The sequence below is a fragment of the Lucilia cuprina genome, chromosome 5 (assembly GCF_022045245.1).
Source record: "Lucilia cuprina isolate Lc7/37 chromosome 5, ASM2204524v1, whole genome shotgun sequence".
Lineage (NCBI taxonomy): Eukaryota > Metazoa > Arthropoda > Insecta > Diptera > Calliphoridae > Lucilia > Lucilia cuprina.
In genome coordinates this window covers 46548089-46574689 of record NC_060953.1, presented here as the reverse complement: position 1 = coordinate 46574689, position 26601 = coordinate 46548089, and the positions used below count along the sequence as shown (strand labels likewise).

General features: G+C 36.0%; 3 protein-coding genes across 3 annotated transcripts in view; 1 reads left to right on the top strand and 2 right to left on the bottom strand.

The window, feature by feature from the left end:
* Window positions 1–2502: 2502 nt before the first annotated feature.
* LOC111681099 (diphosphomevalonate decarboxylase) lies at window positions 2503–5574 on the top strand. The gene is made up of 4 exons (XM_023442822.2): window positions 2503–2720; window positions 2878–2948; window positions 3160–3277; window positions 4196–5574. The coding sequence occupies exons 1-4, from the start codon at window positions 2669–2671 to the stop codon at window positions 5152–5154; spliced, it is 1200 nt and encodes a 399-aa protein (XP_023298590.2). The 5' UTR covers window positions 2503–2668; the 3' UTR covers window positions 5155–5574.
* A 12340-nt stretch (window positions 5575–17914) lies between these two features.
* Window positions 17915–19216, bottom strand: LOC111681116 (rho GTPase-activating protein gacZ-like). Its single transcript, XM_046952379.1, has one exon. The coding sequence runs from the start codon at window positions 19214–19216 to the stop codon at window positions 18530–18532; it is 687 nt and encodes a 228-aa protein (XP_046808335.1). The 3' UTR covers window positions 17915–18529.
* A 33-nt stretch (window positions 19217–19249) lies between these two features.
* Window positions 19250–26601, bottom strand: part of LOC111681115 (protein disabled) — a 40010-nt gene continuing 32658 nt past the window's right edge. Inside the window, exons 6-10 of the mRNA XM_046952503.1 lie at window positions 21827–26601; window positions 21670–21761; window positions 20729–21589; window positions 20539–20665; window positions 19250–20480 (exon numbers count right to left, since the gene is read on the bottom strand). Coding sequence (XP_046808459.1) covers window positions 19250–20480; window positions 20539–20665; window positions 20729–21589; window positions 21670–21761; window positions 21827–26601 — 7086 coding nt within the window. The remainder of the gene's footprint in view (window positions 20481–20538; window positions 20666–20728; window positions 21590–21669; window positions 21762–21826) is intronic.

The window sequence follows — 26601 nt, the reverse complement described above, 5'->3', positions numbered from 1 at the left end:
GTCTATAGTCTAGTCTATAGTCTAGTCTATAGTCTAGTCTATAGTCTAGTCTATAGTCTAGTCTATAGTCTAGTCTATAGTCTAATCTATAGTCTAGTCTATAATCTATTATATAGTCGCATCCATGATAATTGCATTTAAAAAGGATTCTGATTATACTTTTGTGGGTCCATGGCCATTAAATAATTGCGATATAAACCCGGATTTCGTATGTAAAACACAACAATACTACACATCCCCACATGCAAACAATTCTTTGTTAAATTATATGTTTCCCAGTATTAAGGGGAAAATTTCTATAATTTTATAGTTCAATAATAAATATCTGTCTCTTTTTACTATAAAGTTCATTTTTATAACAGTTTTATTTAAAGAATTTTGCAGAAGTTATAGTTATTTAAGTTCGCACAACAACCTCTAAATAAAATTATTTTTAAATTTCCTACTAAGACACAAACCACATGAAATTTGAAAACCCTAAAACCGGTTGCTATAATTAAGGACGCATTGTAAGGGTAACAATTATTAAAATTTCAGAATTTTTAAGGATAGGAAAATCTTGAGGAAGATCTCTAATAAATGTGCAGATATATAAATATTAATATGTACTGTTAATTCCCATTAACTCTGTCCTGAATTTCTTGGGCGGAGACCCATCTGCTATTTTTTGATTTTAAAAATTATAAACTTACCCGTTTATAGCTGCAGATTTTTGGTTTCAAGGTTGAGTATATGTTTTCTCAAAAAATGTTTGTTTTTCTTGAAAGTCATTTAAATTTTGATAAAAGTTCTAATAGGAAACGAAAGTATTTAAATTATAAGAAATATTAGTTTATTTTTTATACAACCATATTAATTTTTATTTTTATTTTTGTTATATAATATTGTTTTTTTAATTTAATTCACTTCATTTATTTCCATTTTGCTTTTTCTTAAACATTTGTTATTTTAACACTTTTTTTACCTCTACTTTTTTAATTTATTTTAAATTTATTTTAGATTTTTTCAATTTTTAATGATTTAAATTTATTAATATTTCAAAAACTTTATTACATTTCTTTATAAAATTTTCATTTAATTTATTGAAATTTATTAGATTTATTTTCATTAATCTTTCATAATTTCCATTTTTTTAATTAAAAGACTTCTTCCATTTTTTTTAATTTTCTTAAATATTTATATTTTTCTTAAAATTTCTTTTCTTTTAATTTTACTATAATTTATTCTTTAAAATTTCATTTATTTGAATTTACATTTGTAGTTTTAATATTTTTTTAATTTCGATTTAAATATTTTCTTTTTGGAAATTTTGCTTTAAAATAATTTTCATTAACATATCCCATTTTTTCTAATTCGAATAATTTTAATTTTATTTGATTTGCTCTTTTTGTATTTCTTTTTTTTTTAATTTAATAATTTTCTTAAATTTTTTAAAATTTCAATTTAAAATAATTTTATATATTAATAATTTTTTTACATATATTTTCCATTTTAATCTAATTTTCTTTAATTTTCCACATTTTATTTAATTATTACTTTAAATTTAATTTTTTTATTAAATATTATTTAATTTAATTTTTTAATTTTTCTTTAAAATAACCATTTATTTATTTGAATTTACATATTTTTAAATATTTTTTTTTTAATTTCGATTTAAATATTTTCTTTTTGGAAATTTCAATTTAAAATTATTTTTATTAACATTTCTCATTTTTTCTAATTCTATTAATTCTATTTGATTTTCTCTTTTGATATTTCTTTTTTTAATTTTAATTTAATAATTTTCTTAAAATTTTTAAAATCTCACTTTAATATAATTTTATATTTTCATTATTTTTATTTACTTTCCATTTTTATCGAATTTTTTTTTAATTTTCCTTATTTAATTTAATTATTACTTTTTATTTAATTAATTTTAATTTTATTGAATTTATTTTAATTTAATTTTATTTTTAAATTTCACTATATAATCACTTTTATTTCCTTTAAACACATTTTATCAATTACCAACACTTTTTCTTTCTTACTTCCGTTTCCTATTCGTCCATGCACTCTTGACAAGTCTGTGCAACTCTCACTTGTTTATGTCCTCTCTTTCTCACACTTGCACTTTTTACAATTTGCATTTACTTGGGACAGTCTAATGTTTACACACAAATTTCTTCGTTAATTTCATAGTTTTCGGAAATATTTTTGAAGAAAAACACTTTAAACATTTTGATTATACCGCGGATATAGTTTTTATTTTATTCTTTTAAGTTTTTCCCGACTTTTTTTAAATTTTTATTCAGACACTTCAACTTTTTAACTTTAACCATGACGCTGTGAAAATTTATACTAACACTAACAAAAACTAACGGTATTTGGATAAGTACATGAGAGTTTTGAAGTTGGCAAGGCTGTGCAACAGTATTGTTTACAAACACTTCCCATACAAAACAGCTGTTTGGTTTTTGTGTTTATTTTGAAATTGTTGGTATAATTTATTAGTGAAAGCTGACAGTTGTGTGAAAAATTTCTTGCTGTTAAGTTGTGGTTTTAAAATTTTTGGAATTTTTGTATTAAAATTATTAAAAACTAAAGAATTTTGTAGTAATTATTGTAAAATATATTTTAAAGTATAGATTTAATTAGTTAATTGTTTGAAAAAGAAATCACGTACTTAAATATGTTTATTGAAACTTGCATAGCACCCGTGAATATAGCTTTAATTAAATATTGTAAGTTAACTTTTTAACTAATCAATTGTTTAAATTGTCTTTTTTTGTAATAAAAGAAAAAACTTTCTCTTTTTTATGCTTATGTACTTGACACTTTAATCTTCAATTGCTTGCTATTACAAATATGTAAATGTTGAACTGTATGCATTAAAAAAAGGGGGCAAACGAGATGAAGAATTGATTTTACCGATAAACGACTCATTAAGCATGACTCTTAGCACCGATGAGGTAAATACAGGGGGCTGCTTGCTCCCAACCATTATTCTGTATAACAATTGTTTGGCTTTCATATGCTAAATGAATTTATGCCCCTTGTTTTTGTTGTTTGTTTGTATATCATATACAAAATATGTGGAACAATATGCCAACTTTGACATGCGTTTCATTTTTGTTTTTTTTCTTGTTCTTTGTATTTCTTTTTTCCTTGGCCTATACCTAGATGTGTGCTAAAACTACAGCTGCTGCTTGTTCATCGTTTAAGGAACATCGTATGTGGTTGAATGGCGATGAGGTGCCGTTTGAAGAAAATCCTCGTATTATGAGATGTTTAAAAGCTTGTAAGTTTTTCTTGTTTTAATAGTAGTTGAAATTATAGATTTTTGTTTATTTTTTTGTGGGTGGTGTTTGACAAAAGAGATCTGGGAGATAGTCTTTTGAACATTTTGTACAAACTGAAAGGAATTTCGGTTGATGTCAGACTGGGCACTATTAGCGCTATTAGTCGAACTTAAAATGAACTAAAACTGATATAGAACTGAACTAAAACTGAACTAGAACTAAACTAGAACTGAACTAGAACTGAACTAGAACTGATATAGAACTGAACTAGAAATGAACCAGAAATGAACTAGAATTGAACTAGAACTGAACTATAACTAAACTAGAACTAAACTAGAACTGAACTAGAACTGAACTAGAACTGAACTAAAACTGAACTAGAACTGATCTATAACTGAACTAGAAATGAACTAGAACTGAACTAGAACTGAAATAGAACTGAAATAGAACTGAACTAGAACTGAACTAGAACTGAACTAGAACTGAACTAGAACTGAACTAGAACTGAACTAGAACTGAACTAGAACTGAACTAGAACTGAACTAGAACTGAACTAGAACTGAACTAGAACTGAACTAGAACTGAACTAGAACTGAACTAGAACTGAACTAGAACTGAACTAGAACTGAACTAGAACTGAACTAGAACTGAACTAGAACTGAACTAGAACTGAACTAGAACTGAACTAGAACTGAACTAGAACTGAACTAGAACTTAACTAGAACTGAACTAGAACTGAACTAGAACTGAACTAGAACTGAACTAGAACTGAACTAGAACTTAACTAGAACTGAACTAGAACTGAACTAGAACTGAACTATAACTGAATGAGAACTAAACTTGAACTGAATTAGAACTAAATTTTATTAAAAAATTCTCTTTTAAAAATCTTCATTCAACTCTTGTTTCTTTAATAGTACAACGCTTAGCTTTAGCCAAAGGCGAGTCACTGAAATTCCCTCTCGAATGGAAGCTGCATATAGTGTCGCGTAATAACTTTCCCACGGCTGCTGGTTTGGCCTCAAGTGCGGCTGGTTACGCTTGTCTAGTCTACACTTTAGCCTCTTTATATGGCATAGCCGATGAAGAGCTAACAGCAATTGCCCGGCAGGGTAGTGGTTCTGCCTGCCGTAGTTTACATGGTGGCTTCGTACGTTGGCATATGGGTAAACTGGAAGATGGTGGTGATTCTATAGCAGCTCCAGTTGTTTCAGCTTCACACTGGCCCAATATGCATGTGCTTATATTGGTGGTCAATGATGGCCGTAAGAAGACTAGTTCCACTAAGGGCATGCAGCGGGCGGTAGAAACATCTGATCTTATTAAATATCGTGCTAAATATTGTGTACCACAACGCATTAACGCGATCACTGATGCTATTAAAGAAAAAGATTTTGAAACATTTGCCAAAATAGCCATGCAAGACTCCAATCAATTTCATGCCATAGCTTTGGATACTTATCCTCCTTGTGTTTATATGAATGATGTTTCCCATGCTATAGCCTCATTTGTGCATGCCTACAATACGGCTGTGGGACACACTAGAGTAGCTTACACCTTTGATGCGGGACCAAATGCTTGTTTGTATGTTTTAAAGGAACATGTTCCCAGTTTACTGCAAGCTTTAAATAAATCATTTCCAAATGATAATGCCACCAATGTGGAGTATTTTAAGGGCATACCTATAGATGAGGAGGTTTCAGCTAATGCCTCTGCTTCGGCCAATGATGATATTATTTTAAATGGCAATTTTTCATTTGCCATAAATGAACGTAATCTACTTAAGTACATAATACACACAAAAATTGGTTTGGGACCTCAACGCCTAAATAAAGATGAAAGTTTAATTAATGCCACCACTGGTCTTCCATTTTAAATTGCATATCCCTGCGAAAAAAAAACAAAACAAATCCAAACAAATCAAACCTGCAACTTTAGAGTGAAAAAAATGAAACTAATTAACTTCGAAACAATGTAACAAAACTTAACTACAAACGCTTCAACTAGTAAACGATGACAATAACGAAACAATTTTTTTATACAGAACTTTTAGTATTAAATTAATCAATAAATAAATGATTACGTAGTAATCCTATCTATATAAATGTTTATATATTGTAATAATATATACAAATCATATTTATTGATAATGGATATTTGCAAAAAGGAGTAAAATTGTAATGGAAGTATAGTATAGCCTTCCAAGTCAAATTATATTAAAGTAGTATAATTTTTTTATATTTTCAAGTAAAATTAAATTAAAATTTAAATACAAAATGCTTTGCTTACCTAACTTTTTTTAAAAAAATGCTAAATAATATAAATAAAAGAAAATTATAGTAGATGACAAAGAAAAAAGGATGTGGTTGATTTATTTCAATGATCGAGTTTAGGCAGTTTTATTATTAAAATATTTTTTTTTAATTTGGAAATAAAAATTTTGTCACTTTTGATATGTAACCACATATTTTCACTATTTTCATATTTGGACCGTTACTTAAGGAACTAGTTAATTTTAAATGACTTGTATACAAACAGAAAGGTATACAGCCACTCTGAAATCCAAGTGTATCCATTGTGATTTCCATCTGTACACCACGAGAAACGCATAAAATATGTATGTATATAAATAAAGATCCCTTTTAGCCTTTTCATTGTGATTTCCTTTAGGACCTCTTTGTCCTTACACAACCTACAAAACTCCTGTGTGTCAAAGACCGCAATTACCCAAAAAACATCCATTGCACATCGACTGGTTATAACTTAATTATCAGAATTCTGATAATTCTCCTATCCAACACTAATAGAATACTGGTGGCCTTGGATACCCTGCAATCTAGGGTACTGTACCAGGATTGATCCCACTTTTAGCCTTTTCATTGTGATTTTCCTCTGTGCACCAGAACTCTTCTCTTCGTCCTCACACAACCTACAAAACTTCTGCGTTTTAAAGACCCCAATTACAAAAATGAAGCTCCTATTTCATAGGGACTGGTTATCAATATTTCTAACTTCTCTTCGTCCTCACACAACCTACAAAACTCCTGTATTTTAAAAGACCCGAATTTCCTACAATTCTACAAACCTCCTCCTGGGTATTCTGGAGGATTGTGATTTCCCTCTATGCACCAGGACAATCGCACAAAATATCTTTGTCGCTAGCTCCTCTTCGTCCTCACACAACCTACGACCCCAATTACCAACACTTATCAGAATTCTATAAACCTCCTCCTGGTTTCCTTCGTTACCCTGCAATCTAGCCTACTGTGGCAGGATTGATCTCCTTTTTTAGCCATTCCATTGTGATATGTTTTATTATTGCCAGCTCCTCTACGTCCTCACACAACCTACAAAACTTCTATGTGCTAAAGAACCCAATTACCCAAAAAGGCACCTATTGCACAGGAATGTCTTATACTTCTCCTGTCCTACTTTACTCAACTGCACTGGAGTATTGGACTCTTATAAGAAGTCCAACTCTAATAAACTCATAAATGCCAAGGCAACAAGGCCTTGGCATTTAAGCTCGACTATTAGCCCCTGGATAACCTGCAATCTATCCTACTATTAATTAAAGTACCTGGTAATAACAACACCACCCCCCCCCCCCCCCCCCCCCCCCCCCCCCCCCCCCCCCCCCCCAACCCTTTAGCCTTTCCTGTAAGTTCTTCTTTCATGACAATATGCTTTCAATAAAGGAATTTCAACTCAACGCCGTTTAAATTTGGCAAATTTCTATATTCTATAATTCCTATATCTATATCAATTATTCACACTCAACAAATTAGTAAGTGGCCAATTCGATGTCACTAGGCGCCGCTACATGACCTCACGAACCGCATACTCAACTATTTTCCTACTTTCGGTTTCGAAGATTTTGAGAACGAAGTTAATCGCAACTAACCAAAGCAGAAGTGCTAACACTCCCTCTTCATAAAATTGGATCTCCGCTCCGTAATTACCGGAAGTTTTTTTCCTTGGGAGAATATCCAGTTACTGCCAACCTGTTACAAGAACAACAACATTCCTCCTTGTGGTATACAGCTTGAAACCCATTTGCAAATTATATCCTCCCCTAAGGTTGATTTGATAACACTGCTGTTCAATTCACTCGAAAATCCTGGACTCCGATTGTAATGTTAATGGTCTTTATTTAAATATTATTAAGGGCTCCTTCTAGATCCAAAAAACGTGTCTTTCGTGTTCTACTTAGTGCTCAATATGACAAACGCACTTTCAACAGAATTACCCTTAAGACATGCATGTTAAGGATTGCTAAGATGGATATCAATATTGCTTGTAAGATCAAGATCTATCAGTTGCTCAGGAATCTTCAATAGAAAAGACAATAGGCAAATAGGTCTTAAATCCTTCGGCATAAAGTCTAACCTCTTTCCACTTTCTAGATAGATATGCCAATATAAGAAATCTCTTAAAATATATCGGCTAAAAGTATCAAGACATCATCAGGTATATTATAGAGGACGGTCGTAAAAACACTATGTGGAACCGACGAACTAGGTCCGTTTCAAATTTCTTATATAAAAATTGAGTTCAGGTTGAAATTATGCGTGACTACAGTGACTACTGGAACAAATCGTAAACTCACACCTTAATTAAAGCACAGTGGCTATTATTAGGATTACCTTCAATGTAAAGTAGATTATTATTATAGAGCATGGACGGAAAAACACTATTCGGAACCGGCGAACTATGTCCCTTTAGAAATTCTCATATAAAAACCGAGTTTGGTTGAAAAGTAAGAATGACCACAGATTTTCACAATTTTCTAAATTGGAACAAATCGTTATCTCATAACATAATTACAGACAGTGGGTATTATGCTGCCCCAATATGGACCGCATATCTCAGTGACACACAATGGCGAGTATTGCAAGTAATGCACTCCAAATCGCAACCGAATGTGTCAAGATGACAAACGTGTATCACTTGCACGAGGAAACCAGGATGCAACATAATATATTGCTGGCTAGACAATTCCTGGTGGCATGTCATCAGCCATCCCATCCCAACCATCAAATTTTGGTGGAAGATTCTCCCCCTCGACACATTTGGTCAGACTTTCGGCGTTATATTAAAGACATCCAGATCGTCATCCCATCTGACGTCGACAGATAATAAACGCGCAGAAGGCATTGCACCAAACGGCGGTTACAGAAGCCAGTAATGGCTACAGGCGCAATAAAGTCTTAAACCAACATCCACCCGTGATTTCGGATAATGAGAGGCAATTACCCAGAAATACTTGTTCCACGCTAGCACAGTTGAGGGCCGGTTGGATCAGTATTCTCAACGGCTAGAACGAATTGTTCCAGACACCCTTAATCGATGCCCTGCCTGTCTCCAAAGCCCTCATGACACAGTGCACCTATTTAATTGTCCCATAGGCCCACTAACTCTCTTAGACCTATGGCTAAAACCGACTAAGGTGGCACCATTTCTCCAGCTGCCAATAACATCTCATGACACCAATAATAACTAAACTTATTGAATATTTTGAAGGAAGAACTTCCAGTTAAAGCCAACCTGTTACAACAACAACAGTGGGTATTATTATGTTTATGTTTTAATAATAAAACCACTTTAATAATTTATGTTTTTTTGTTTGTTTAATTTTTATTTGTATCATTAATGTCAATATTACATTTAATAAATTGATTAATATTTTGTTTTTTTTTCTTTTTTCTCATTTCAATTAATTAATTTTATTTATTTGTATGAATCTTTTTCGCTATTTATTTAAATTATTTCTTTTGTTCTTGTTATTGTTGGAGGATTTTTTGTTTTAATAAATTCTATTTAAAGTTTATTTTATTATTTATTAATGATCGGTTTGTTTTGGACTAATTTAATAACTTTTTTTTAAATGTTTCTTTTTTAATTATTGTATAAATAACACATGCAATAGTATTTATTGGTTTTTTTTTTGTGGTATAATTTTTAGAGAATGTTTACTTAAATGTTACGCTCTTTTTCCTCCATTTGGTTAGGTAATTTTTGAATAAGTTTTATTGTTTAGGAGGCGAAGAGCACGATGAGTATATTAATTATAAATTTAAAACTTAATTATTAAATTTAAAAATGAAACAAATTCAAAAAAAAAAAAACATATATATATGAAACGGACAGAATTTTATATATTTTAGGAAAAAATTTTAATTCTTTTTCTTAATTTAATAACTAAAACAAATGTAGAATTAATTTATTAATTTAATTTTTTTCTTAAAGTTTTTTCTTTCTCATAGTTTACTTAATTATATAATCGTTTGTTTTTTGTGTAATTTTGTTCAATAATTAGGAAATCTAACTTTTGTTTAAGAGTATTTTTTTGTTAATATTTTAATTATGTTTAAATAATAACATTTAATTGTTTCTTTATATAAATACATATACAATTTTAAATTAATTAATTATTCCTTTTCGTTTATATACATTTAGAATAGTTTTCTTTTTTTTCGTTTTTTTTATTATATACAAAAATAAATTAAAAATTAATAAAAAACAAAAAAGCGAAAAAAATTTAAAACGGGTATTCGAGACCGAATAATTATCATAAAATATTTAATAATAGCTCAATAATAGTTTATATACTAGCTGCTTAATTAAATCTTAATTTAAACCAAAGTTTAAGTTTTAAAGTTAATTTTAAACCCTCATTAAACTAAGTTTAGATAAGCTAACTATGGAGATTCTTTAATTGCATTGTCAAATCATTGTACTGTTAACTAATTTCATAAATTTTTTTATTTTAAAAATATCTAGCTTTAATCAAAGTTTTCTAATAAATCTGTTCTTTTTAAGAGTATTTTTCGTTAAAAAATATTTATTAAACACAATAATTTCTACATAAAAATGCTTTGAAAATGCTTAAATCAATTGCATGCCCAGAAAGCTGGTAATTGGAATGAATACATTTTTCAGTTTTTTTTTTTTTTTAATTGGCAAATTTTTAACACAAATCTCTAGTTTTTTTTTCAATTTAAAAATATGAAAAATAATATTTTCTCATGATAATCCCGTATAGAATGTAAAATCTGGCAGCACTGTTTTTGTTGTAAGCAACATGTGTGGACGATAGTCATTTGTAGAGTTTAGGAACAAGAGATCTTAATCTCGTAGAATTAAACAGGGAGTACCCCAAGGTTGAGTCCTTTCACCGAACCTGTTTAATTTTTACATGTCTAAACTCCCAACAGCCCCGGACGGCATCCAAATAATACCTTACGCCGATGACTGCTCGATATTGGCCACGGGCAATAGTATTGATAACTTTTGCGGTTTGATAAACAATTAGCTATGTGATCTTTCCAGCTTTTTCCATTCGAGGAATTTAAAAATATCGTCAACAAAATCCTCAGCAACTCTCTTTACCAGTTGAACTAAGGAAGTAGGGCTATAACTGGACATGACTGTCGAAGTCCAGAGTTAGCGATACACAATGGAAGAAGCTCCAAAGCTTTCAAAACGCAGCCCTTAGAACGGCATTCAAATTACGTCTAAAGACCTGCATGACGAAACGAAGATGCTTTCAGTCATGGAACACTACATCATGCTGTCAAAGCAATCTATTAGGATTTCATCGGAGGGGCCACCCGAACCACCCGAGTGGTATTGGCACAACTTGGATCGGGATGGTGTACCCGTTTAAACTCATACTGGTCGAGAATAAACGACATCATTCAAGATATCTGCCCTGCGTGTCACAGGACCACACAATGTTCATCAACACCTTTTCAACTCAGTTGGAACCTGAAATTTCAGGTTCCCACAACAATAGGATCATCCTTTCACCAGGAAAGAACTATCGGCCACAGTCGAACGGTAAGAACAAAAACAAAGTTTTCCGAACACTCAAGATGATGGTTAAGACCGGAGCAGTTCCTGAGATGATACCACTAAAATTCAACAGTGTGTAAATGTGCAGTTAGTTATACATTGTCTGTATCAACCTCGTGCTGACGTTTTACCTCGAAGTGAGGTTATGTTTTGACTGGTGGAGACCGTAAAATACTCAAACAGTTTATACCCTTGTGGAGACCACTAAAAATCAACAGTTTATACCCTGGTGGAGACCATTTAATACTCGGAGCGTTTATTATCAGGTGCAGACCAAAAAGGAGTGCAAAACGCCTAAATAAAAAGCCACAAAGAATCTTTGAAAGAATCAATAGGGTTGAAAGCATGTCCTAACGAACCTTAATATAATCTCTTTAAAACTGTAAGAAGAGGCCACATAAGCAATATAGGTTTCACTAGAACTTAGGAAGCTGTATAATACTGAAATAAAGTTCTAATAAAAGCAACTAACGTTCAAAAGGAGCAACTAGAAAACTAAGAAACACCGCAAAACCCTGAGAATTTTGAAAAAAAAATGCAAAAAGAAGAGCAAGTTTCAATAAAAACTTGAAGATTTCAAATATGCCAAGACAAACAAAAAAAGACATCCAAGAACGACATTATTGAGCTGCACAATTAACCACTGACCGATCAATCGTTTAATATGTAGCTAACAAGGTTTCTTAATCCATAGACCAAGTGCTGCAGGCTAGCGCTTTGAGGACCTTGTTTTTACGTCATTGCATTGCTCTGAGCTGACGATGTAAATATCAAATGTGACCTTTAAAACTTTTGGATAAACCACGGTCAGTATTTGAACTCCATCGAGCACGATGTCAAGAGTTATGGTTACTTTCTTCATTCAGGTGCGCACTGCACGCAGTGAATAACTGATTTCATGAAGATAGCCATTCAACAGCACGCATTATTCAACAATATTGTGGCATATGAAATCAGGTTATAGCGATAATACTCAAGTTTGAGGTACGCCTTGTTTAAAACTACAGGCTTTGAAGCGCTTGTCTTTAAACTCGACGAACGACTGATGACCACTCATATAATTTACGATCCATCTGTTGATGGACATTGTGGATTGTAGGTTATCTTCGAAAGAGGCATGATTGAGTACTGAAAGCTTTCGACTGTTTAAGACCCTTTCACAGGGCCTCTCCTGATTTAAAGCTTGTAAGATCTGAGTGACAAACGCGCTATTTTATAGGGATTCATAACACCGGTAACCTGTTGATTTCTGTAACATTGTTGAGATTATTCGATTTTCAGTTGTTCCTCTTGGAGTAAGTTTGAAGCGTCTCTCTAAACTCGATGAATGACTAATGACCACACACATAATTTACGATCCATCACTTTGTGTTGTTGGGCTTTGTGGATTGCAGGTTATCTTTGATGAAAGTGGCATTATTGAGTATTGAAGGCTTTCGACCTTTCACGAGCCTTTCACGGGCCCTCTGCTGATTTAAGCTTTGTGAGATCTGAGTGACAATGTCACTATTTCTAGGGATTCATAACACCGTTATCCTGTTGATTCCTGTACCATTGTTGAGATTATTCGATGTTCTGTTGTTCCTCTTGAAGTAAGCCTCTTTGGTTTACCTTAATTTCCCTAATATAATTGAGATTTGATTTCCAGTTGTTGCCTCTTTGTCATATAATCAAGTCTGACTGACCCCTATCGTTGGAAATTGGAAGATGTTCTTAAGATTATGTCGAAGATTTATAAAATTGGAGAATTCTCTCTAAATAAATAATTTGCAAACAATTTTCTATAGTTGACTATATCCAAATAAAGAATAGTGATCCGAAATGCATACAAAAGTCAACACATATAATGGAACTTAAAAACAATCATTCACATTCGGTGTAAAAACGCCTAACGCGTCGGTTGTGAATTTTGCGGAATTTTCTGGTCGTTTAAGGGGAAAAAGGAATTTAGCTTTATAATATTTTTCTATAACCTTTTTTTGACTTTCTTTTGATTTACTCCTCGTGGGTGTATCTGCTATTGTTCGCATACCTCGGATAATTACTTTGGTGTTTGCGTGATGGAGGAAAGTCCAGACGGGTCCATGGCCCGTCTGGGTCAAGGCGGAATAGAACCGCCCCCTAAATTATCTCGCTTATCAGATGGAAATGAAACAACATTTAAATTACCTTTGACGGCATGTAATAATGATTTTAAAAAGTTTGCAGGTGAAAACATGGCTGCTGGGATAACATCAGACCACGAGAATTCAACATCAATGGATACAACAGAAGATCGAAATGTCCCAACAATCCATGTATCTATAGAAATGCCGTTTTTGTACGAAGATGACCACAAAGGGCCCTTTGTGGTGTATGTTGATACGATCAAATCGGAACCGAGAACACCTATAAATCAATTCAGACTAACGAAAAAACTCATTGACCTCAACGTGGGTGAAATTGACTACATCATAGAGATTGGATACTGCCGATGCAAAATAGTTTTTAAGACAAGACGTGCAGCTAACGTTTTTGTGATGGACAAACGTTTGTGAGAATTCCGGTTATGTTGCTCAAATTTTTACCCACCTTCTGACGAAAACTGGTATTATCTTTAATATACCTGAGGAAATATCGATGTATGAACTTTTTGGCCTGCTTAACTCCCCAGTACCTATTGTTAAGTTGATTAGGATGACGAAGAAAAATGGTAATGAAAGGGAACCCACCATGAAAGTGAAAGTTGTTTTTAAAGGTCTACAAATTCCCAGGGAAATGGATTTTGCATATACTAAACTGGTTACTAAACCTTTTATCCCCTTCGGGCAATGTTACAATTGCTACAGGTTCAATCACATAGCAGACAATTGCAAGCAAAAAGATAAAACATGTAATAACTGTTTTAAGAGACATAATGTTGGTGATAACTGCGACCCGAGTAACATACAATGTTCCAACTGTGGGGACAACCATGCACCCACTAACAGAAGCTGTCCTGCCAGAGAAAAGGCCCTGAATTTGAAAAGAATAATGATCTTAGAGAACTTGAGCATTAAGGAGGCAAGAATTAAATACGCTGGATTAGTAGGAGGTAATCGATTCGAATTACTAGGTGAGGAGGGCATGGAAAATGTATTCCCACGTATTAACAACAAAAAGGACAGAATTGTTAACAACATGACAGAGGCGGCCAAATTCCTGCACAAGTCGAATTCATTTGCGAAGGTACTTAAGAATAATGGAAATAGACAGAGAGAACAGGCAAATGCCAGACGGGATATGGAAACCTGGCGCGAAATGACACGGGAACAAGAACTTGAATATAATAATGGTAATGATATTACTAATCCCTACTCGGTATCCGAGATTGAGAGAATGGCAACACAGCTGAGAGCCTCGGCAAATTCCTTCTTTAGCAGATGGGGGGATGAATCCCTTAAGAAAACCGACAGAGAATTTATCGGAGAGATAGCAAGAGCGATAGACAGAGTATTACTGAATAAGGACAGAAATGATATAATTAATTGCACCCTTCAGGGGTGCAAAACCGAAATGGTAAAATCTAAGCAGTCAAAATGTTATGCTTACAATATAACATTCAAAGTTTAGCCAAAAGGGGGAACAAGGAGGTTTTAGAGATCTTTTTGGAAGACAGGAGAATCGACTGTGCGATTCTTTCTGAGATTTGGTTAAAGGACAACAGTTTGACAAGTTTATTAAATTTTAACTTTATCGGCAAGTATAGAGAAGATGGATACGGAGGAGTAGGTATTTATCTAAGGAGAGATATCAAATTTAGCATAAACAAAATCTCGACAAATTGTGACTGCATTTCGATCTCTACATTGAACCTTGTAAAAAATTTTAACATCGTGGCCGTGTACCTTCCTCCAGACATGGATATGAATACCTTTGAGGACAGTCTGGAAAGAATTATGAACTTTTTTATAAATAACAACTTGCCGACTTTTATTTGTGGAGATATGAACGCGAAATCACCATTGTGGGAAAATCCACAATCGAATGACAAGGGTATATGTATCGAGAATCTATCTATTGATTTTGGTTACAACATTCTGAACGACGGCGCGAAAACTTACATGGCCCAGTTTCTGAATCAGCGATTGACATCTCTCTGGTCAAGAACAACTACCACAACATCACTTGGAGGACACTCGACATCAAGATAACAGGGAGCAACCATAAACCCATTATCATGGAATGGGACTCGAACAACAAGGTATACAGCTCCAAACGGAAGTTAATTCAGAGCAAACTGAAATACAATATCGACTCTATGGTAATAGGTGATGATATTGAGGAGATACAGAACGATTTTCATACCGCCATAGATAAGAGCACTATTTATCTGAAACCGGGTCGTAGCTTTAAGGCCAAAAACTGGTGGGATGAGGAGTCACGAAACTTTTTAGACTACGAAACGCAGCAAGACTTAAATATTACAAATTCAAAACTTTTGCAAATCTCTCAGCAGCAGTGGAAGCCGACAAAGTACTACATGATCACATTAAACTGAGGAAGAAACAGAATTTTATTAGATTACAAGAAGAGCTATCCAACCCGATATCTATTAATGACACCTGGAAACAGATTGACAATCTTAGGAAATATAAACAGCACAAGAAGGTGAACAACTCATGGGTAGAAGAGGATAACGAAAGATTTCTAAATTTCATTGCGGTAGACAACAGTTCAAATCATGTTGCAGATTTTCCCACAACCTCACAGAATACGACAGATGCTGATAATTTGATCATGAATACTGATAATTTTAAATACGAGGATTTCCTTGCATTTCTCTACGGCAGGAATCCGGATTCAGCCAGTGGCTTAGATGGCATCACATACCGGATGATTATTGGTTTATCGTCAGAGAACAAACGTAAACTTTTCGATGTTTTGAACAGGATTTGGAACTCTGGTAATATCCCTCCTTCTTGGAGGAAAATCAGAGTGCAACCAGTACCAAAGAAAAAGGAAACCATGGGCATATCTAATTTTAGACCAATTTGTCTACTTCCGGTTTTTTTGAAATGTGTAGAAGGACTAATTAAGATCGAGATGGAGAAACACATTGACCGGGAAAGATTGATACCAGATCGCTCCTATACTTTCCGTAAAAATTTCAGTACTACGATGTGCATTAATGAACTGATTAATGTCGTACAATATCACAGAGGTGAAAAACATAAACTGGTGGCAGCATGCTTGGATATTAGTAAGGCTTATGATTTTGTGAACACTAATAAACTCGAGAGAAAGCTCCGAAATATGGGTTTCAATGAAAAGCTGATTGCCTGGATAGTATCATATCTGAATGATAGAACTCTAATTCTTGGTCATGCGGAAAGGAAAATTGCTGAAGGTTTGGCTCAGGGTAGTGGTCTCAGCCCACTACTATTCAACCTCTACACGGCAGATTTACACAAACTTGAAGATGAAAATTGCTACATTTTCCAGTTCGCCGATGACTTTTTCCTACTGGTTTTTGATAACACGTGGGATGACGCCAAATTAAGTTGCAGACGAAGATTGCTGACTTTGTAACGCAATGCCGCACGCTGAACTTGAAAATCAACCTTGAGAAGACTAACGTGACCACTTTTGGAAAACGCGGCGCACAGGTGAATATCATCGTAGAGGGCACACAAATACAAGAGGTCAGGCAGATTTGCTACTTAGGAAGAGTAATATCTTCCAACAACTCGATAATGCCCCATGTTGATAAGATAGTGGAGAAGGTTAACAGAACGAGTTTCTTCCTGAACGCTATAAGTGGTTGCACTTATGGAATAGATCCCAAAAGGGCCCTCATATTCTACAAGGCTTTCATACGCTCTAAAATTGAATACGCTGCTTCATCATTTGCCAACATAAGTAAGACAGCATTGGCCAAACTCCAGAGCACAAACAACGCTCATTTGAGAAGAGCCCTTGGACTGATCAGATCAACCCCCGTTCATGTTATATACCATCTGGCCGGTGAACTGCCTACCAAATATAGACTGCAATTGGCAACTGTAAAGGAATTGGTGAAGGTCATCCAATTGGAACTTGTAACAGCAGAATTGTTCTCCCTGGAGAAGACATTCGACACCAGTTACCATAAAACGTATTGTAAGTACAAGGATGTTCTTTCCAACCTGGAACCCCTACGGGGAATGCAAATGGAATCTTCAAAACTGAAATTAGTGGGGGATTTCCATAACGCTGGCAAACGGGAGATGAATACTGAAATGGTCGGACAGATTTTTAAGGAGAACTTCCACAATCTGAAGAGTAAGGGAATGGATATCATATTCACTGATGGCTCTGTCAAGGGTGACCATTCTGGTGGCGCTTTCTATCACCCAAGATCGGGGACTACAAGACTATTTAGGTTAACTCGGAATTTATCCTCCATGTCGATGGAACTCCTCATGATTGAGAAGGCTGTGGAATTTGCGAATACTCAGAGGATAGACAAATTGGTGATTTTTACGGACAGCAAAAGCGGCATATTGGCCTTTAACAGCCTCAAGAAAAATCAAATCTGTGAAAGGATTAGAAAGGCGATTATAGATGCAAAATCCCTGACGAACATTGAGATACACTACATCCCTTCTCATCTGGGAATACCCGGCAATGAACTTGTAGATGAAGCGGCGAAGAAGGCAGTTAGTGAGGGACAAATTCTACAGGTGAAATGGACTCGGGAAGAAGCAATTAGAGAAATTGAAAGTAGAATTTGGAAAGAATGGGAGAGGGAGTATACTGATTTGAGTCGGTTGAAAGGCCAACAATACTACAGAATCTTCCCTGGCATGAACACCAAACCTTGGTTCTCGGATAAATCCCTGAAACTCAACCCGATACAAATCAAACAATTGAACAGGATAATTTCGGGTCACTCCTTTAGTCCACATTCTCTGCGGAAAATGCATGTCATTGACGACGATCTATGTCATATCTGCAACGAAACAGATGACGATTCGCATATCTTATTCAACTGTACTCTCTACAACATCCAGAGGGCGGACTTTCCTCTGCTTGAACGATACAATAGCATCACCCAATTTTTTGGCGAAAGAGGTATAGAGAATTATATTACTTTAGTTGAATTCCTCGGTCGGATAGACAGGAAACTATGAGAACTGTTTTTTGAAATTATTGGTGGCTTTATATCCCTGGGATCAGCCAAGTAAATCTTCCATCCTTCGCTTATGCGAAGGGGCACGAAGTAATCTTAAACCGGAAAAAAACAATCATTAAGAAAGTGTTAAAAATTTGCCATAATTTTGATTTCTTTTTCTTTAAAATAAATGCGATTGATACATTGTGTTTAAATTGAAATCAAATTATTTGGAAATATTACTTCTACATAACAGTTTGCACATTAAAGCCTTCTTTTCTTAAAGTATATCGTATTTAAAGCGATATGTTATAAAATTTTTCAACATAAAATTAAAAGCAAATAACTTACGGCGACAACGTTTCTGGGTATTGCGTAAAACACTCGTAGAAGAAGTAGAAGAGGCAGCCACTGACAGGCCTTTAAATGAATTAATTGCTGTTGAAGGTTTTGCCAATATTGATTGATGTGGCACATGATGATGATTATTGTAATGATGTTGTTTTAAATGATGATGTTGAGGCTGATACTGATGATGACATTTTATATTGCTAAATGTTGTAGTAATACGATTTGTTGATTGATATTTAATATTGCTGTTGTTATTGTTATTTAAATTATATTTATTATGTTTATTGGTAAAATCAGACCATGAAGAGGACGACGATGAAGATGTATCATATAGAGGAGTTTTATTAACTACACGATTGCAAGATTGATGATGATGTTGCGATGGCTGTGATTTATTTAATTTATAGGGAGAAGATGAGTTTGTTGCTTTACAGGGCGGTTGCTGCTGTTGCTGCTCATAATATTGATTTAAATTTGTTATATAATAATAATCATTAGTGGCCAACACATCAATTTCAGCATAATTATCATCATCTTCCTCATTAAGGGTGAGTTCCTCTTTGTTATATTTTATTTCAGCATTGGTATTGTAATACAAATGGTTGTACAAATTCATTTGGTGTTGTTTGTTTTGTAAGATTTTATCAAATCACATGTTTTCATCAAATTTGGCAAAATTTGTATTGTCATCATCCCAACCTGCAGAAGTGCCACCTACACTACCACTTCCTCCGCCACCATTTTTGCCTTGTGTTGAGCCTGCATTATTACCATTGGTTTTATGATTTTCTGTTTTCTCATTTGCCGACGTAGACGTGCTAACGGCTACTGTGGGAGGACTATTGAAAAATTCATCATCTTCAAAGGGATCTTCGACTTTTTTGGCAAATATATTTACAGATTCGGATTTCTTAATCAACTCCTGTTGACGTTGTTGCAGCTTATTATTGCGTATTTGTTGTTTGGTTGTTTTCTGTATGGACTCTTGCCACTGTTGTACATCATCATTTTGGAAAGCATCAAACGTTGCCTTAGAGAAATCATCTTCGAAGGCATCATCGAATTGTGATACCTTGACATTGTCATCGAAACGTAGTTTCGGTGTACTGGTCTGGGTGTGGGCGGTTTGTGGCGATATGCCACGATTTTCTAAATCATATTGCTGTAGAGATCCAGCCGGAGGATGTTGGAAATGTTTTTCTCTTTCTTGGCCAGCAGAGAAATCATTGGAGAATCTAAATGAAGACTTTGAAGCCGGTGTATTGGCTGCACTGACATTGGCCGCTGGTGTCGAATTGCAACTGGAGGCAGTACCGGCTGGAGCTGGTGGTGGTGAAGATTGATTAAAGTCAGATTCAAAACCTACATCAAAACTAAATTTGGTGGAACTAGCGTTCGGTGTGGCTGTGGGTAAAGCACTACTTGTATTTGATCTAGGAGTGGGAGTCTGTTCATACTCGCCATCGTCACCGTCATCATCATCAAAGCCATAATCTTGAGAATGTTTAGGTTCGCTGGGTGGTGGCAAAGGTCTTCTTATATAGCCGCCCTTGCCTGGCTTACGGTAAGCCATGTTACTCATTTGGGTTTGTGATGCTGGTACTTCTTTTCTTCTTCTAACATGGGCATCCATCATGCGGTTGTGCATTTCATGTCGTCGCATTTCGAGGCGTGCAAATTTGTCCTCATCAGCTGGTGATATTTCATCATGTTCAATGCCATGATCCTCCTCCTCTTCTTCTTCGTCCACATAATCCTCGGCATCGTCATCGAGATCTTCACAAGAGATATAATCATAATTACCAGTGCGGCCATAACGTGCAGCACTGCTGGGAATCGCTGGTAAATCCTTATTGCGTGTAGTTCTCTTCTTGCGGTACCTTATTAACAGAAAAAAGGTAAACCAAATTTATAACAAAAAAAAAATACTTTAAATACCTGCGATCTTTGTCTTCATCTGAACCAGAGGGAGTTTGTCCTTTAACAGCTGCTCGGCGACGTTCGGCCTCTGCGGCACTGGAAGGCCTCTTCCAAGAAGAGGTTTTTTGTCCTGGCAAAGGAGGTTCTAAAACAAACCATTACTTCCTTAGCAACCCATTTGTTTAAATAAACATTCTTCTCTACTTACCTTCTCCGTCCCAGGGCGAAGAACCACTACTCTTGCGTATGCGACTCTGAGAACCCATTACATTGCCGCCTACAACACCAACTCCTCCTACTCCCACCCCAACACCACTAACGCCCTGAGTAGTTAATTGACTAGGTCTTTGTAAACTTCGCGTATCACAACGTGATCTCTGATCACGATAATGGTATTCCTTTTCAGAATCTTGATCATAATCAATATCACCGGTAACACGTAAAGATTTCAAAGATTTGCGCAAAGAACGACTCTTATCAGCGGTCATAACACAACGTTCGCGACCGTGATATTCATCACGACTATCACAACTGCCATAAGGATCAGAGGGTATACCGCCACTATCATAACTACGACGTCGTCGTCGTGGTGGAGCGACATTAGAGCCTTCATATGATTCAAGACTTTCACGATCGAATGACTTGCGATCACGTTCGTACATGTAATCGGCTGTACGTTGACGATGTCCGGGTGGCGAACAACATTCAGCTTTCATTTCTTCATACATGGAGGCCAAATGTGCGGGAATTTTTCCAGAAGCCGCCAACATTTCATCGAAATCATCTAGATTGTAAATGCGTTCGGTAGAGCGAGGATTGGTGTCACCACGATAATATTTACCACGTTTGTCATAGACACCACCACCAGCCGAACGTCTGTCGTAACTGGAGGTGGGTGGTAAAGGTGGACCCACACCTCTCTTGTCGTAAATAGGAGGTCCGTAAGTGGTACGTTCATAAGCCGAGCGTTCAAAGTTGCGTCCTCGTGCCTGTTCAATATCCTGGGAGGACCAAGTGTGATGAGGATGCTGAGGTCCTCCACCATGATGATGATACCAACCAGGAGAATCTAGTAAAGAATAACGCAATTACAATCCGTTCTAGTTCAGTACAACATCAAATCTACCACTTTTCTTAAGCACAACTTACCCATATCGAAATTATCCCTACTTCTGCTCAAACTATGTTTATATTTACACTGATCCCTGTCCCGGCGGCTAGAGGCATAATCTTGTTCATAACTGAAAAAAAACAAAAAGATTGTATTAAATCTTCAAACTTTCTTCTCTTAACAATATCTACTTACTCATATTCATCATCACATGAATTCATGCGTCTAGCATGACGTCTGTAATAGCCATGACGGTCAGTCGTTAGACTACCTTGCAGTTGGCCCGACAAACGTTTACTTGGAGGATAATCCATTATATGAGTTGGCGGTATACTACCTTGATCCTCATCCCAGCTTAGATCCCGCGATGAGGAAGAAGTATTTTGTCGTTCTTTCTTATGATAACGACGTTGACCTGAAGTGCTGCCTCCCAGAGGTGCACCCTGATGTCCCAGCGATAGACTACTACCACCCATGGTGTGTTTATGCCAAGCCTCTTCTCGAGGATCCGAAGAGCAAGGTGATTCTATGGCACTATCGTTTTGTGAACAATTCGAAATGGAACCGGGAGGTGGTGGTAAATTAAGGAAATTATTGGCTTTATTAACAAGTTTAGCTGAAGGTCTGGCACGTTTATCGGACGATACAGCAACTGGTTGATGTTGTGGTGTATCAAAAGTGGCCCAAGAGTCATTGGAAGTCTTTGAGACAGCATCACTTTGTATTTGTTTGGTAGCAGCATCGATTATTTGTGAAACCACTGTAAGTTGAGAGGGTAGTGGTGAGACTTGTTGTGGGGATTTATTGTTATTGGGCGATTTATTCTGTAGGCCAGTTAGTGTTGGTAAGGGAGACCTTTGCAGAGGTATGGGTGAAGTGCTGACATCATTGAAATGTGGTGGCGTCATGGTAGTCGTAGTTGAGTGTGTATTTTGTTGTTGAGGCTGTATAGCAGGAGAGTTGCGATCTCTGGAGTCTAAAGATAAATTAGAAATGGCTCTATGCATTAAATCATCAATTTCCAAATCATCCTTGGAACCCGATAGACCCGACGAAGCCACACTAACCACCGATAAATATTTACCCTCATTGCTAGTTGGCATTTGGGTTTGGGTAATACTAATCTGTGGATTATCGTCATATTTTTCGGGTTTTTCCTCTATTTCCTCCAATTGTTGATTAGAACTGGCCAATTGTTCGTATTTTGTTGTGGGTAAGGTATCTTTATCCTGTTCCTTTTCATTGCTATCGGCACTGCTTAAGCCACCCGCCTCTTCGCGTGTATTATTACGGCGTTCTTCTTCCTCTTCCTCGTCATCTTCATCTTCCTCCACGGTGATGGCTGATGAGGAGGGTTCTACTAGAAAGCCTCTACTGTCCACTAAGCCCAGTCTTTGCTGCTGAGTAGTGACGTCTAATGTTGAAGCTTGGTCCATTAGTTGCCGCAAGTCTTGATCTTCTTCGTCATCGTTAAAACCACTAAATCCCTGAAAGGGTGATTTGTTACTATCACTTTGTCCGCCCACTTCCATATCACCGCTTATGGAAGGCGGTTTCGGCGGTGGTTTATCAAAGAGATTTTCCACCAATATTAAATCACGCAAGGCGGCATAACGATCCTTGGCTTGAGCCAATACCTCCGTAATTTTCGTATCTATTTTGGGTGGTTGAGGTCCCGTAACTTCTAACATATCACCACTTAAGAGATCTTGTTGATGTGTCACATTCATGTCTAAGTCCACCGTTAAGTTGGACGTTTCAAATTGCTTTTCATCTGTTACCTGGGGAATTTCATCTTCCATAACATCTCCTATTAGATCAACACTTTCCTGTTGTTGTTGCAGTTCTTGATCGATAATTTCACGAAAAACAGCATAACGATCGGCTGGAGGTACCATATTGCTGTTTGGATTAATGGCCTGTACAGGTGGCTCCACACTAACACTATCAAATTGGGCAAAATTGGCTTCAAATGTATTGGCTGCCCCGCTGGAAGTCTGTTGATGAAAATCTTCTCCGAATGTATCATCAAATTTCGCCACAAATGTTGCCTCTTGATCGAAGTTCACCTTAAATATGGGCGGTGTGTGTTGGTGTGTTTCCTCTTGAGAGGTTTCCGCTTTATGGGCTTCCACTTTTGAGGGTTTATTTTGTTCGAGAAATTCCGAAAGATACGAAGTCAATTCTACTAAAGTCATAGTAGAGAGTTTGCTTGTAGGCACATTTAATTTAATCGCTAACTCATCGATACCCAGTGTTAAAAGTTGCGTTAGTGTTATATCAGGAACTATGGCTGCTGCAGCAGGATTGTGATGATCTATGATGTTCTGTTGTTGTTGTTGCTGCTGCTGTTGTTGCAACTGCTGAAGTATTTCACTTTTATTTTCGTAAATTTCATGAGCTTTATTTTGCTGATTAAGCGATTGTTGCCTTTGAGTTCGGGCGCGTGAAGATGTTTGTGTGGGTGGTGGCAATAAGGGAGGCACATCTGACATTATGCTGGTATTAGCTGTAGAGGAGCTAACGCCTGTCGAGGACCCAAGCAAAGAGATGGGTGCTAAATAATCATCTTCCGTGTGACCAGGTTTGCGTGGCCTACCCGGGCCGGGATAAGAGCCATCGGTACGTCCTACTCGGCGTGAAGGCAACGGTATAGGAGGCACATCTGTGTTGCTAGAACGTCCTGCTAAGGTTTTAGAAGTTAACACGGAATTGAGGCTGTCATAACGATTGCTGTTTATTGATTGATTTCCGGCTGTAGAATTTATGCTGTGACTGGGTCCATTACGCGATCTAATTACAAAATCGTTGAACTGCTTTTTAGGCGGCAGAGGAGGAGGTTCAACACATATGCCATAATCGGGTCTAGGTGGTGGTTCAGGAGCGGTTTCAGTTTCACTAAGTGAATCAGACTCCTGTAGACGTCTCATATTAATGGAATTCGAATCCCGTTTGGAAAATCTTGACGATTGTCCAAATAAATGCGGCATTTTCTTATTCGATATGCTGGAAATCACATCGACTGTTTGCTGTTTTAACATAGAAGCAGGAGGTAATGCCGTTGGCCCTGATCCCGGCCCTAGTCCCACACCACTTGAGGCAGTTGTCATAGCAGAGGGTACTGGACGTGATCTTACCGTACTAGTGGTTTGAGTTGTATCTCCCTCAGGAGGTAAATTTACTTGCAAATGTCCAGCCAATAGATCTTGTGTAGCAGAAGGAGCAACACTACTAACCGCCGCCAACTGGTCTGTTACTGAGGTTGTTAGGGAAGTGGGAGCTTTTCTTAGATTATCCACTTCGGCAATATTACTGCTGAATTCGAATTCAAAAGGATCCAATTTTGAAAATAAATCACCACCTTCTTCGAAGGGATCACTTTTCTTGCGTGTGGGCGAAAAAGGATCAGTGTCACGAGGCAACATTACGGGATCGGCGTCGCTGGCAGCAGCAGTGGTAACGGCAACTGGTTCTAGAGGAGGATGATAGCGAGAAAAACGTAATGTTTGATTAGTTTGATTCATAGCAGTTGAATTCTGAGTAGTTGTTGTTGATGATGTTGTTGTTGTAGTAGTTGTTGTTATTGTTGTGTTGGTCGTGGTGGTAGTGGTGGTGAAAGTTAATGATGATAATGATGATTTGTTTGTTGTTATTATTGATAAGGATGAACAAGCATTAGTTTGCAAAGGAGCAATAGCTGGATTTTGAAACGCTACTAAGACACGCTGATGATGATCTTGACCACTAGCACCAACACAACCACTAGCACCACCACTACCACCACCTTTACCAGAACTACCCATATTCATGGCCATACTCGGAGGCATGTACATGGGTATTGGCATTGCTTTAGATGATGCTGATGATAATGATGGTTTCGATTGATGATTAGTTGTTAGTAAGAGACTATTACTACTAGTTGTATTTCTATTCTTATTGCTGTTGTTAATTGTATTACTATTGTTACTAAGGTTAGGAATATTACTGTTAATCTTATTATTATTGTTATTGTTATTAGTAATGATATTAGTAGTAGTGGTAGTAGTATATTTTTTAGTATAAGTTGATGCATTAGTTGTTGTACATGATGTTACAATTATGGAGGTGGGACAAGTGCATATTAAAGAAGTTGCTGTACGAGTAAAAGCAGAAATATTAGAAGTGCTAGTGTTGGCAGAAGCACAAGAGGAAGAAGAAGCAATAATGTTATTCTTAATATTAGATACATTTACATTTAAACTATTTGTGACACAAATTGTATTTGTGGTGTTAATGTTGGTGGCTGTAGCAGTGGCGGTAGTAGTGGAGGTGCTATTAGCAGTGACTGCTAAAGAGGCATGACTATTATAGCTAGTTTTGTTAGCAGTGCTAGTGACAGATGAGGTAATAGCAATTCTATTATTATAATTATTAGCAGTAGTAGTAAAGTTAGTAGAATAAGTTGCAATTTGTTTACTATTACTAGCAGTAGAAGGGTTTGAAGTAATAGTAGTAGTATTAGTAGAGTTAGTACCTGTTGTTGCCAGGTTAATTATGTTATTGGCTGTTGTTGTTAATATGGTTGCAGTTGGTATTATTGCTGCTGTTGTGTTTGTTAGTAAAGTATTTAAAGTGGTAGCAGTTATAGAGGAGGAGTTATTTGCGGCACTTGTCACTTTATATGATTGCTGTTGTTGTTGTTGTTGTTGCTGATATAGTTGCTGTTGCTGATATTGTATTGTTTGCAAATCAAAATCGCCTAAATTTAAAATGTCCTCGGTTGCCATAACTGTAGTTGTAATACATTTATTTGTAAGATTTTCCGGCATTAAATTGTTAACTGTCGTCATGGTCGGCGCTGCATTTGTAGCCATCATTAGGGAAGCTGCTGTAGCGGTAGCAGTGGTTGCTGTTTGATTATTTGTCGTTAAATCTTTGAGTACTTTTTTAGGTGGATTTTTAAGCTCTTGAAAAAAGTATTTCTTATCCAC